Raw genomic sequence first — 14,679 nt, 5'->3', positions numbered from 1 at the left:
TCAAGGGGGATATTAGAGGAAGGTTTTTTACTCAGAGAGTCGTTGGTGCATGGAATGCACTGCCTGAGTCAGTGGTGGAGGCAGATACACTAGTGAAGTTTAAGAGACTACTGGACAGGTATATGGAGGAACTTAAGTTGGCGTCTTATATGGGAGGCAGGGTTTGAGGGTCGGCACAACATTGTGGGCCGAAGGGCCTATACTGTGTTGTACTATTCTATGTTCTAATATTCTTTGCTTTGAGCAAGACAAGCTTAATTTATTTTTTACAATGTAGAAAGAAGCCATTCAGCCCATTGGGTTCCCAACAGGGAAACTTTATCCGTCCAAATTCACACATTTCCCTACGACATCTCCTGTCTCACATCATCAACTCTTTTAATTCTATATATGCAATGCTGGAGGCAGATTGATCATAAAATCTATCTTTGCTTTCAATGTATTAGCATAGCATTCAACCATATGGTAAAAAGACCAAGACATCAAATGTGGCACAAAGTGTAGACTACTGTGTCACAATGATTCCTTTCCTCCTTATGTCTCAGAGGCATGGAAATAAATTGCTAATTTGGTTTATTACTGTCACAGGTACTCAAGTACATTGAAAAACTTTACCATCCATACAGATCATTTCATCATACAAGTACATTGAGACAGTCCAAGAGAAAAGCACCATATAATGTTATATTTACAGAGAAGTGCAGTGTAAGCAGACAGTAAGGTACAAGCCTATGATAAGGCACCTTGTGAGATCAAGAGTCCATCTTAACATACAAGAGATCCATTCGACAGCAAGATAGATGCTGTTCCTGAAACTGGTGGTATGTGCTTTCAGGCTTTTGTTTCTTCTGCCCAACAGGAGGGAGGAAAAGAGAGAATATTCTGGGTGACAGGGGTCTTTGAGTCTGTTGGCTACATTACTGAGGCAGCAGGAAGTGCCGATATGCAGACAAAAATGAAGGGACAACTATAGCTTCTCCTCAGCGCACTCCAGAGGTACCACAATCACCACCTCTAATATTTTTTAAATCTACCAGTCCCAGGTCAACATATACATCAATGAAGCTGTAATTACACATTTGTAGAGTAACAGTATCAGTCCATCATGTCTATGATGACCACCAAGAACTTCTCTATGCTAATTCCATTTCAGTTACTGATTTATTGTTGGCACATGTAACAAGGTTACATAAACTACTTTTGGCATCTGTCCATACAGATCATTGCATCACATCAGTACATTGAGGTAGTAAAAGGGAAAAGCAATAACAGAATACAGAATAAAGTGCTACATTTACCTGCACTTGGTCCACAATTTTATTTGTAACCAATTCAAGTGTTCTTCCTGGTACTCCTTAAATATTGTGGGAGCACGTGCCTCTACCACCCAGTCAGGCACTGTGTTCCCTCTTGGTGAGAAAATTCTTCCTCATGGAACATTGGACAGTACACCACAGGAATAGGCCCTCTGACCCATGATATGGCGCTGAATATGATGCCAAATTAAACAAATCCCTTCTACCTTCACATGATCCATATCCCTCCTTACTCTGCATGTTTAGTTGTCTATCAAAAAGCACCTTCAACCCCACTACCAACCCTGACAGCTCGTTCAAAGCACCCACCACTCTGTGTAAATAAATAAATACATAAATTTGCCTTCCACATCTCCTTTAGACTTGCCCTCTCACACCCTAAAGCTACGTTCTCAAGTACTCAATATTTCTATACTGGGAAAATTATTCTGCCTGCCTACCCTATCTATGCTGCTCTTAATTTTATAAACTTCTATCAGGTTTCCCCTCTGCCTCTGATAGTGCAGAAAAAAAAACACAAGTTTCTCCAGCTTCTCCTTAAAGCCAATAGCCTTTAATCTAGACAGCATCCTGATAACCTCTTCTGCACCCTCTCCTTCTTGCATTGGGGTAACCAGACTGTATGCAATGCTCTAGGTGCAACTTAACCACTGTTTTATACAGCTGCATAAATGACTTACTTACTCTTGTACTCTAAGTCCCTCATAATGAAGGCATGCTTTCCATATGCCTTCTTTACCACTCTATCTACTTGTGTACCACTTCCAGGGAAGTATGGATTTCGACCTCAAGATCCCTCTGTGCATCAATGCTGTTAAAGGTCTCGTTAGCTGTATACTTTCCCCTTAGATCTGACCTCCTAAAGTGCAACACCTCACACTTGCACATATTAAACTTTACTTGCCACTTCTCCATCCACAGCTATAACTGATCTGTATTCACTAATAACCTTTATTGTTCATAACTCAACCAACTTGAGTCACCTGCAAACTTACAACCCATATACATTTTTATCCACTAATTAACCCATCTACATTTTTGTTCTGAAATCCTCTAAACTTTCTTTCTTCAGCATCAACCTGGGCCATTCACAGACAACTCTGCTATGCTTGATAACTGTTTCTTAAAAAAGCGCTCTATTCTGAGCTCCACTGGAAGTGATTACTAGACGGAGAAAGAAAACAATTCAAGCATGTTCATGAAATCTCCTTGAAGGCGATACAGGTGTCCCCCGCTTTTGGAACGTTCGCTTTACGAGACGTCACTGTTACGAAAGACCTACATTAGTTACCTGTTTTCGCTAACAGGAGGTGTTTTCACTGTTACGAAAAAAGGCAGTACACACCCCGAGCAGCTGCTCCTCCCCCGGATTCGGAACTGCATTCTCGCCGGCATTGCTTAAACACGTGCCTGTGAGCAGCCGTTAGCAAGATGAGTTCTAAGGTATCGGAAAAGCATAAAAGAGCTTGTAAGGGTGTTACACTTAGAGTAAAACTAAACATAATTAAGCGCTTCGATCGTGGTGAACGAAGTAAGGACAAAGTGAGATTGGCTTATGGAAGTTGACGAAGATGATGTTGAAGAGGTTTTGACATCCCATGACCAAGAACTGATAGATGAAGAGCTGATGCAATTGGAAGAGGAAAGGATAACAATCGAAACCGAATGCAGTAGTGAATGGACCGAAAGTGAAGTCGTCCAGGAACTGAACGTGAAGCAACTGCGTGAGATTTTCGCTGCAATTATTGCAGAAAAGTATGACTTTAATTTTGAAAGGTTATGTCGGTTTAGGGCATATTTGCAAGATGGATTGAGTGCTTACAAAGAACTGTATGATAGAAAAATGCACGAGGCTAAGCAGTCAAGCAAGCCTTCCACATCAGCCAAAGCTGACGACGAACCTCGACCTTCGACATCGAGGCAGGCAGATATCGAAGATGACCTCCCTGCCCTGATGGAAACAGACGATGATGAGATGACACCCCAGTGTCCCAACGCCCCAACTCCCGGGCAGCAAACCGATACCAATCCACGGAGAATGCAGCGGTAGCTGGGACGCACCCAGCACATCTTTAAGAAAAAAGCCGAAATAAACAAGCTAATTAATTAGGTACTGCCTGGCACGTAAATGTTGGCCCCGATCAGGGGCGATTGCTGATTGCGTCGCCTCTGATCTGGGCCGACATTTATGTGTAATTAATTAGCTTGTTTATTTTGGCTTTTTTTCTTAAAGATGTGCTGGGTGCACCCCGGCCACCACTGTACCACTGCATGCTTCGCGGATCGGTATCGGTCGGCGGCCTGGAGGGTGGGGACCACTGCACCACCCCACTCTCCGATGACTCAGCCAAACACACCATCATCAGTGTGCTCGGCACTGTCTTCCCGATTCCGGTAAGTGATACTACACTGTACATACATTATTTCTACTTTATATAGGCTGTGTATTTTTGTGTTCTTTGGTATGATTTGGCAGCTTCATGGCTTAAAGGTTACTAGAGAGAGTGTTTTTGCTAAGAGCGCTTGTGCCGTGTTTCTGCCGAGAGCGCTTGCGTGAGATTTTTGCTGCGGAGAACAGTGCGGCAATGATTTAGAGAAGTATTTCTATTTTATATAGGCTGTGTATTTATCATATCATTCCTGCTTTCACTATATAGAAACATAGAAAATAGGTGCAGGAGTAGGCCATTCGGCCCTTCAAGCCTGCACCGCCATTTATTATGATCATGGCTGATCATCCAACTCAGAACCCTGCACCAGCCTTCCCTCCATACCCCCTGATCCCTGTAGCCACAAGGGCCATATCTAATTCCCTCTTAAATATAGCCAATGAACTGGCCTCAACTGTTTCCTGTGGCAGAGAATTCCACAGATTCACCACTCTCTGTGTGAAAAAGTTTTTCCTAATCTCGGTCCTAAAAGGCTTCCCCTTTATCCTCAAACTGTGACCCCTCGTTCTGGACTTCCCCAACATCGGGAACAATCTTCCTGCATCTAGCCTGTCCAATCCCTTTAGGATTTTATACGTTTCAATCAGATCCCCCCTCAATCTTCTAAATTCCAACGAGTACAAGCCCAGTTCATCCAGTCTTTCTTCATATGAAAGTCCTGCCATCCCAGGAATCAATCTGGTGAACCTTCTTTGTACTCCCTCTATGGCAAGCATGTCTTTCCTCAGATTAGGGGACCAAAACTGCACACAATACTCCAGGTGTGGTCTCACCAAGGCCTTGTACAACTGCAGTGGTACCTCCCTGCTCCTGTACTCGAATCCTCTCGCTATAAATGCCAGCATACCATTCGCCTTTTTCACCGCCTGCTGTACCTGCATGCCCACTTTCAATGACTGGTGTATAATGACACCCAGGTCTCGTTGCACCTCCCCTTTTCCTAATCGACCACCATTCAGATAATAATCTATTTTCCTATTTTTGCCACCAAAGTGGATAACTTCACATTTATCCACATCAAATTGCATCTGCCATGAATTTGCCCACTCACCCATCCTATCCAAGTCACCCTGCATCCTCTTAGCATCCTCCTCACAGCTAACACTGCCGCCCAGCTTCGTGACATCCGCAAACTTGGAGATGCTGCATTTAATTCCCTCATCCAAGTCATTAATATATATTGTAAACAACTGGGGTCCCAGCACTGAGCCTTGCGGTACTGTTATTTTAGGTTTTGTGTTATTTGGCATGATTTGGTAGGTTATTTTTGGGTCTGTGAACACTCACAAATTTTTCCCATATAAATAAATGGTAATTGCTTCTTTGCTTTACGACATTCCGGCTTATGAACCGTTTCATAGGAACACTCTACCTTCGAATGGCGGGGGGAACCTGTATCCCCACCATATGACTCGTGAGTCCCTGCACCATGATCTCTAAAATGGAAAAGAATATTTGAATGATATTAAAAACCTCATCCATTTAACGAAAGCACACAGGAACCCTGAAGGAGTTTACTTTGTCCCAAATTTCCCATTCCTATCAAGTGTCTCCTATCCTAAATTGGTAGCATCTTATCAGCTAGCTCAGAACCCATCAAACTGGAGCGGAAACAAATGAATCTCAATCTTGAAGGACCACCTGTGAGTGTAGATGTCTCCAGCAATACCTTCCCAACCCATCACCTTGATAACCTTAAAGCATATGCAGCAAATACATGGACACATCATTTCCTGCAGGAAATACATGGTTGTTTCTTCACTGTTATTTAATCTAAATGCTTTAATTCCCTATCCAGCAGTACTGTGGGAAGGACCACAGCAGTTCAGACTCGCCATTCTCATGGACAAGGAGAAATGGGTAATAAATACAGTCCTTGAAAGTAACACCCACATCCCATAAAATGAATTATCATGTAGATCTGATTCCTTGATGTCTATTTTGGCTCTCCAATGTGTTCACAAAAGTAAGGGGAACAATGCTGTGACTCTGAGGAGGGCTACCTGTTATCGTATTTTCTCACATTTAGTCCTGCCTCTAGCCAAGCTGATATGATGCATAGACAACAGTGGCATGTACCCAATAATTTTAAGATAACTAAGATATGCCACTTCAAAAAAAAAGGACATATCCACCCAAGCCCAATCTCATAAACACACAAAATCAAGAAGCAAGTGACAAATGAGCCTTACTCATCAATAATCTGCCCCACAATGGTTACTTAGGCTTCTACCGAAAAAAAAACTCACTAATGCACCTTATTACCTCTTGGTCCAAAAATAAACCATCTCCAATGGTGAGGTTGGAGTGATTGTCCTCAGCAACAAGGAAGCACAAATAAATATTACAATTGAAGGAATAAATCTGAACAGAAGAAAATACTCTGCCACACACGAGGAAATCTGCAGATGCTGGAATTCCAAGCAACACACATCAAAGTTGCTGGTGAACGCAGCAGGCCAGGCAGCATCTCTAGGAAGAGGTACAGTCGACGTTTCGGGCCGAGACCCTTCGTCAGGACTAACTGAAAGAAGAGATAGTAAGAGATTTGAAAGTGGGAGGGGGAGGGGGAGATCCAAAATGATAGGAGAAGACAGGAGGGGGAGGGATAGAGCTAAGAGCTGGAAAGTTGATTGGCAAAAGGGATATGAGGAGAGGCCTAGGGAGAAAGAAAGGTGGAGGGGGGAAGCCCAGAGGATGGGCAAGGAGTATAGTGAGAGGGACAGAGGGAGAAAAAGGACAGTGAGAGAGAAAAAATTATATAATAATAAAAGATAAATAAATAACGGATGGGGTACGAAGGGGAGGTGGGGTATTAGCGGAAGTTAGAGAAGTCAATGTTCATGCCATCAGGTTGGAGGCTACCCAGACGGAATATATGGTGTTGTTCCTCCAACCTGACTTTGGCTTCATCTTGACAGTAGAGGAGGCCATGGATAGCCATATCAGAATGGGGAAGGGACGTGGAATTAATACGTGTGGCCATTGGGAGATCCTGCTTTCTCTGGCGGACAGAGCGTAGGTGTTCAGCGAAACGGTCTCCCAGCCTGCGTCGGGTCTCGCCAATATATAGAACGCCGCATCGGGAGCCCCGGATGCAGTATATCACCCCAGCCGACTCATAGGTAAAGTGTCGCCTCACCTGAAAGGACTGTCTGGGGCTCTGAATGGTGGTGAGGGAGGAAGTGTAAGGGCATGTGTAGCACTTATTCCGCTTACAAGGATAAGTGCCAGGAGGGAGATTGGTGGGAAGTGATGGGGGGGGGATGAATGGACAAGGGAGTCGCGTAAGGAGCGATCCCCGTGGAAAGCAGAGGGGGGAGGAGGGGAAGGTGTGCTTAGTGGTGGGATCCCGTTGGAGGTGGCGCAAGTTACGGAGAATAGTATGTTGGACCTGGAGGCTGGTGGGATTGTAGGCGAGGACAAGGGGAACCCTATTCCTAGTGGGGTGGCGGGAGGATGGGGTGACAGCAGATGTGCATGAAATGGGAGAGATGTGTTTGAGAGCAGAGTTGATGGTGGAGGAAGGGAAGCCCCTTTCTTTAAAAAAGGAGGACATCTCCTTTGTCCTGGAATGAAAAGCCTCATACTGAGAGCAGATGCGGCGGTGACAGAGGAATTGCGAGAAGGGGATGGCATTTTTGCAAGAAACAGGGTGAGAAGAGGAATAGTCCAGGTAGCTGTAAGAGTCTGTAGGCTTATAGTAGACATCAGTAGATAAGCTGTCTCCAGAGATAGAGGCTCTGCTGCTGGAGACCTCACTTTACCAGTGTTTGAGATTGTTGGAGGAAAATTATGTCAGTCCTAAGGCATTCTTCAGAGCATCCAACATCCATCCATCAGTAATCCACTGAATGAATTTCTCTTAGTTAGAAATGGAGCTGTTCTCTGACATTACACAATCTCAAATTCCATTACATTTAGGCAAAGTGATTCTACTGACTAGCAGCTCATTAATCACCTGTTTGCTTGAACACCCTGACACTTTCTGCAATTTTGGAACACTCTAAAGCAGCTTTTGCAAAGCTCTCCAGCCTTATAACAACAAGATCCAAACATTGAAACATCATTCATTTTAAGAATCGTCAAAGTCCATGAGATTATAAAACAATGAGACATAGTAACAGAATTAGGCCATTCAGTCCATTGAGTCTGCTGTGCCATTCCTTGATGGCGTATTTATTATCCCCGTCAACCCCATCTTGTGCCTTCTCCCTGTAACCTTTAACACCCTGACTAATCAAGGACCTATCAATCTCCACCTTAAATATACCCAATGAATTGGTCTCCACAGTCGTGAGTGGCAATGAATTCCACAGATTCACCAAACTCCAGCTAAAGTAATTGCTCATTTCTGTTCTGAATGGACATCCCTCTATTCTGAGACTAGGCCCTCCAGTCCTAGGGAGGGAGGGGAGGAAACGTCGACTCAGACCATGAGAGGCCTGCGTCGGGCATTTTCATGCCTTACAAGGCGCAGATTGGAAGTCTGTGTGGGGCGCCACTCCTCGCACAGACTCGAGCAATGTGTGATTAAGTGCCTTGCTCAAGTGCACAAACACGCTGCCACAGCTGAGGCTCGAACTAGCGACCTAGAAATAACTAGACGAACGCCTTAACCACTTGGCCACGTGCCCAACACGAGTCCAGTCCTAGATTCCCTCACAATAGGAAACATCTCTACACCGACTCTATCGAGGCTTTTCAACATTCAATAGATTTCATTGAGATCCCCTCCCCCCCCCCATTCTTCTGAACTCCAGCAAATACAGGCTGAGAGCCAAACACTCCTCAAATGTTAACCCTTTTATTCCCATCAATCTCCCTGGACCCTCTCCTGTAAATAGTGTGAATGATTTGAAAGTGGAGAAATATGAAGCATGGCCATAAATGTCAGTTTACTTGTCCTTAAGAGACACTGTGAATATGTTGGTCTCCACCCAGTTGCTTTTTCCCTTATGTTGTTTCTGTGAGAAATTAACTATCTTAAGTTTTTGCAGTTTCATAGAAAGTTTTAAAGAAAAGTACAGCCTGGGCTTTGTGATTTGTGTTTTGAGTTCTGATTTGTTACTTTGTTTCTTGTTCATTTACTTAGTTTGTTTTTTTTAAAAATCTGTTACTGTCATAAGGAGGTGGCTGGGCACTGACCCAAGTACAAGACACGGACTCTGAAGTACTAGGGACAGGACTAGGATACAGGGCGATGGCAAGGACATGGACAGGAAAACCAGGAACCTGGAACAGGACTGAACAAGACAGCTAGGAGCCCGGGCTTAGACTCCGAGCCAGAGACTGGACAAGGACACCCAGTACCTGGGTCTTGCCTATGACTTGGACCCCAGAACTAGGCAAGGATGAGGCTTGGCAGGCAGGCAGGACGAGGCTGGAGTCTTCAGGCTAGAGGCTAGAGGCTAGAGACTTGGCTTGGCTTGGCAAGAGGCTAGAGGCTGGAGTCTTCAGGCTTGAGGCTAGGCAGGAGATGAGGCGAGGCTTGGCAGGAGGCTGGAGACCTGAGGCGAGGCGAGGCTGGAGGCTTGAGACTTGAGACTTGAAGCGAGGCTGGAGGCTTGGCAGGCTCCTCCTGGGCAGGGTGTGGATCGCCACCCGACAGAGACAAGGGACAGGAAGGGACAGAACCAACCACAGGTAACGGCAAGACAGCCTGGATTACCTGGGCAGAGGCAAGGGACAGGAAGGGAGCTAGGTACAGGGTGGCTCCAGGACAAGACTGCAGGCGAGATGAGGCAAGATTTAACAGCAAGACAAGGCAAGGCTTCAGGCAATGCAAGGCGAGACAAGAACTTCAGGCGAGGCGAGAGTTACCGGCAAGACAAGGCAGGGCTTCAGGCAAGGAAACAGAAGGCAGAGCAAGAGGTACAAGGAGTAAGGACAAGAACAATCCAGCAGCCACGCCTGGGTCTCTGAAGGTATTTATGCAGCCAGCCCCGATGAGCATCAGCTGCCTCAATTAGCTCAAGAACAGAAACAGGGTAGATAAGAAAACCTGGAGCAAGGGTCAATGGACCGGACCGTGAACCGGAATATAGACTTCACGGACCGGACCATGACAGTTACGTGTTTACTGTGTCTTAATCTGTTATTTGTTCCCCCATATGATTGGTTTTATGGATTACTCATTTTTCATACTGGACATTTGAAATTTGAGTAGAAATTTGGACTACTTTATTCCAGATACGAGATGCCCACATTTCAGAGGGAATTAAGTATTTGGGGAGCAAATCTTGTAGTTCTATTGTTTTTGTGTTTTCTAAATACCCAGTGACTAATCAGGACCAAGTGCATTTATGTCCCTCTGCTTTACAGAATGGCAAAGTGGTCGATGCTGATTAGTGGTGGGTGCTCCTGTGATACATTCCTGGGGTTGGTATTTGAATTTGCGCATTGGACCAACAGATCAGTTTGCTGAATTTGTATGAAGACTCCTTACTACATGACAGAAGGGATGCCACTGATATCAATCCCTTGACAACAAAGAAAAGACTTTTGGAGGAAATTATCTGACTTCTCGGATTTTGGCTTTCTGTTTTGGGGGAGCTGGGAGGGAGTAGTCTGTTTCAGACAACCTTAACCCAGAGTATGGTAACAGCCTTAAGGGACTTGAGCCTTAATAGCCCTGGTGGAGTGAGTGCTTTAGCATAGAACATAGAATAGTACAGCACAGTACAGGCTCTTCGGCCCATAATGTTGTGCCGACCCTTAAACCCTGCCTCCCATATTTGTTTTTTTACACGTTTTAAAATCTATTCAATGTATACTGTAATTGATTCATTTATTATTTTTATTTTATTTATTTTTTTCTTCTATATTATGTATTACATTGAACTAGTTAACAAATTAAGGTAACAAATTTCACATCACATGCCGGTGATAATAAATCTGATTCTGAGTAAAATAAAATAGCAAACAGAATTTTAAGCATGACATGCATTGGAGGAAACTTTTGTTCTTCAAGGACTAGATCTAAGACAAAAATAATGACAAACTAAAGGAAACAAAAGAGGCAAGAGAGACACTGAAGGTGATGCACCTTCTTGATATCAACTGCTGGATGTAAAGCAAACACTTTGTTTATATTAAATATCACTAAGCAGCAGATGGAAGTTGAAAGGAGGCAAAGTCCCCAATATTCTGAGGGAAGAACAAGAAACCATTGATGGTGCTTCTTTAGCTACAACAGTGTTGTCAGGATTGGAAAAGGCAAGTCTAGGCCCATTCAACCAGATGGTGGTGAAAATGCAAGCCAATGTTGCTAGACTGTATTAATAAGTGATTGCTTCATATTGGGCTGAAACTAAGGCAATATTATCTATGACCAAAATTGTTCAGGCCAGTTGTGAGGTTTTCAAATTTGGATCAACAAGAGCTGAACAGATTGCATTCTAAATAGTGAAAAGCCAGGTACCCAAGGGAAATAGTATAATCGCAGACTCCCAGGTGACAATTGTTTAATTTTTAGGGATATGAATGTATGGTCTGAGAACTGCAAAGCAGCAAATGTCTCCGATTAAAATTCTCCTACTTACATTCAAATCACACTATGGTCGTCCCTTTGTCCATTTTGATGGTCTCCTTCAATATCAAAGCCAGATCACTCTGCTCTGTAAATACTACATATTCTTTTGTGCCTCCTTTATTTTAATCACAGCAACATTCAGGTGCCTGCACCTAAACGTCTTTATGTTATTCTCTTACCTCTCTAAAATACTCCTTAAAATATTTTCCCACTCTGCTATCTCTTCCTGTATTTTATGTCATTTTTTTCCCCCACTTTGGTGACAGCATGAAGTTCTTTTGGACATTTCACTGAGTTTAAAACACTGCAGAATCCCAAGCTGTTGAAGTTGAACGAATTGAATACAGAATGAACTCGAGGATGTGTGGAATTTTTTTATGTTTCCAGTTTCCTCAAAGTGAAGAACATCTGACTCTAAGCAGTTTTTCCAATATAGGGCAACAGAAAGGCACAATTATCCAATATCCTACCCATTTCGACAATTATTTCTGCTCTTAGAAAGAAAGTGAAAATTGCAGGATTCAGTGATCTGTGAATTATTGTTGGTGTTTACCTGCTCATTCATGATAAATTTGGCAGATTACTAAAAACCCAAAAAAAATAGCCAGGTCACAGAAGGAGAGATTTCCTCTTGTGTAATCACCCTCAGGTATGAGCTCGCACGAGTGAAAGATGATGCTTTGTTCATTATCAAAGTTCAATATAAACTGCAAACATCTACTGCAACGGTTTCTCATAAGTGGCACATTTCCATTCATCCATCACTTACAAAGATGTAAACACTAAAGACTAACCTCAATTTCCGTCAGGTTCATCAGTTCCTTTCGAAAGGCGGAAAGGAAATTTTTGAGCCACAGCAAACTTCTCTCTCTCATTTCTTCCGTATCTTCTTGTAAATAATAGTCAATTTGAATTGCTTTTGCTGTTTCCATGATATTGCTTTTTGGTTTTAATTTTACACCCCCAACTGTTGAACCAATAAAAATTCCCTTCATTGTTGGATAAGTAAACTGGGTGCTCTCCAGATTGTCTTTTATGAAGTTTAAAATAGCATTTGAAATGCAAGAGCCTGATCTCAATGCACAAAGAGAAGAATAGTTTCTCATGGTATGGTTATTATCAGAAATATTAAACTGTTTCACCTTTTCATCAAGTGATACAATCTCTTTAAACGCATCAATGGTAAGGATGTTGTTACCTTTCGATACAGCAATAAAGGAAGCAAACGTCCCCTCTGTGTAAAGCCTCTGTTCAAAGAACAATTCAGAATCATTGGTTGGAAAATGTTGCTTAATAAACTCTCTCTCGGACTTTGCTGGCCCGTCGATAGGTGTAAATTGCTCTTCCAAATCATTGGCTTCAAGTACCGGTAAAAAATAAAAACCTACGCCGAGTCCCGCAGAAAAAAGGAGAGGAATTGTGAGGAACCACCAGGGATTTGTACCCACAATCTTCCCGAGCTTCTTAAAAGCTGCCCTGAAAACTTGCTCAACACGGTTTGTTTTACAACAGGACATGATCAAAGTTCAGCAAAACTCCCAAGCCTTTATCTCTTCAAAATGTGTTCAAAATCAGGAAGCAGCAATAATTTGGAGATCACTGCGCATGCTTATTTATTTACATGGCTATTAAAATAACGCCATCAGTGACTGCAATGTGGCGTATTCAAAAACAGACTTCCCGTCAACCGGTTTATGGAGAGTTTCGATTCTGAAACCAGGCTTAATGCAGTAGGGCGTGTGGGTGTTGGTGTGTATGTGTATGCTTATCTGTGCGTACTTACGTACGTGGATGCGTATGGGATGGGTGGAGTCTTGTTAGCAACTGATTCGACTCACTGCGCTGAGTCTGCTGGTTCATCAATATGTTAAAGAAAAATATTGTGATATGTTAACTATTTTTGCTGATGGATCAAAAGATAATTTAACTGGGAATGTTGGTGTGGCTGTTTTTGTGTCTAAATTATAGGAAAAAATAACGTCTTATCAGTATATACTGCTGTATATACTGATATTTATCAGTATACTGTATACAGCAGAATTAGTTGCCATCATTTTGGGTTTACAGTGGATGGAGCAAATTTGTCCTTGCAAAGTTATAATTTGTTCAGATTCTTTTTCAGCCTTGACTAATCTTAAAAATTCTAGCAGTAGGTTAGATTTACTGCTGGAAGCTCTTCAAACTTTATTTCATATATAAAGTATTGGTTTACATGTCATCCTTATAGGTCTCTGCACATAGAAGTGTTGAGGGGAATGAGTGGGTTAATTGTTTGGCCAAAGAGGCTGTTAAAAGTTCAACTGTGGATATAAACCTTCCACATTGCACATCAGAAGCTAAGGGGTTAGTGGGGCTAAGAATTAGGGGCTTATGGCAAGACCTGTGGGATAACGGGAATAGGGGGAGACACCCTTACAGAATACACAAAACTGCTGGATTGATGGGAGAAGGGGGTAAAACAAGAAGGGAAGGAATTATATTGATTCGACTTAGAATAGGGCATACTATGCTTAATTATTCCTTTAATCTTGTTGGAAAACATCACTCCAGGCTGTGTAGGTTTTGTCATCATTGGGAAACAGTTGAGCACATTCATTTTCAAATTGAGGCATACAAGGTTGAAAGAAAGCAAATGCATGTTGCACTGCTATCTTTGGAGAGGTTGATAGTTTTCATTTAAAACCTTTACTATGTTATGGAAGTGACTTTAATTTAATTGACTATATTGTCTTTGATTGTTTACAATCATTGGGATTTTGGGGGTAATTTAGTTTTCATTTGATAAAGAACTAGTAGGGGTTTTATTTCCCAACTGTCTACTCCACACTCCGGAAATGCACAGTGTAAATTGGACTGCCAACCGCCAGTAACAGCCAGAAGAAGAAGAAGACTTGTTGTGCTGTTTTCTCTGGGGCTACATTAGCATTGCTGTCCCATTGATCCAGGGATCCAGGTTTGTTCCCGATCTCAGTTCCTCTCTGTGTGGCATTTACATGTTTTCCCTGTTTCCCACACTCCCAAACCCATGCTTTTGTTTACCACACCCCATACCGAAAGCAAGTTATTAAGTTGGTACTGTAAATTTCCTCTATATACAGAAGGTAAATGGCAAAAGAGTCAGCACTGAGTTGTGTGGGAAACATTTTTCGGAGCTACCAAAGGCAGAATTGTACTGATGGGATTACGTCGTTGGGAGGCAATGGATTGAATGGTCTTCTCTGCATTGTAGTCAGTGTAAAAGCTGTTCCATGGTCCGTGCTGGCAGAATTATGACTGGAGACTCTCAGCTTGTTTTGCACTTAATTGAAAGCCTAAATTCTCTCTGTTGACTGTAATAACCTAATTAGGTTTTTTTCTTTGCTAAGTACTTGATTTTGCA

General features: G+C 42.8%; 1 protein-coding gene across 2 annotated transcripts in view; it reads right to left on the bottom strand.

Moving 5' to 3' along the window:
* The window catches only part of LOC134344460 (patched domain-containing protein 3-like), a 38,919-nt gene extending 25,931 nt beyond the window's left edge, over positions 1-12,988 (bottom strand). Inside the window, exon 1 of one of the 2 annotated variants that reach the window (XM_063044289.1) lies at positions 12,095-12,988. In XM_063044289.1, the coding sequence (XP_062900359.1) occupies positions 12,095-12,817 (723 nt within the window). In that variant the 5' untranslated portion in view covers positions 12,818-12,988. The remainder of the gene's footprint in view (positions 1-12,094) is intronic. The other variant, XM_063044290.1, reaches the window with a different exon arrangement.
* Positions 12,989-14,679: the final 1,691 nt, after the last annotated feature.

The sequence above is a fragment of the Mobula hypostoma genome, chromosome 3, assembly GCF_963921235.1.
Source record: "Mobula hypostoma chromosome 3, sMobHyp1.1, whole genome shotgun sequence".
Taxonomy (NCBI): domain Eukaryota; kingdom Metazoa; phylum Chordata; class Chondrichthyes; order Myliobatiformes; family Myliobatidae; genus Mobula; species Mobula hypostoma.
This window is presented reverse-complemented; position numbering and strand designations above follow the sequence as displayed.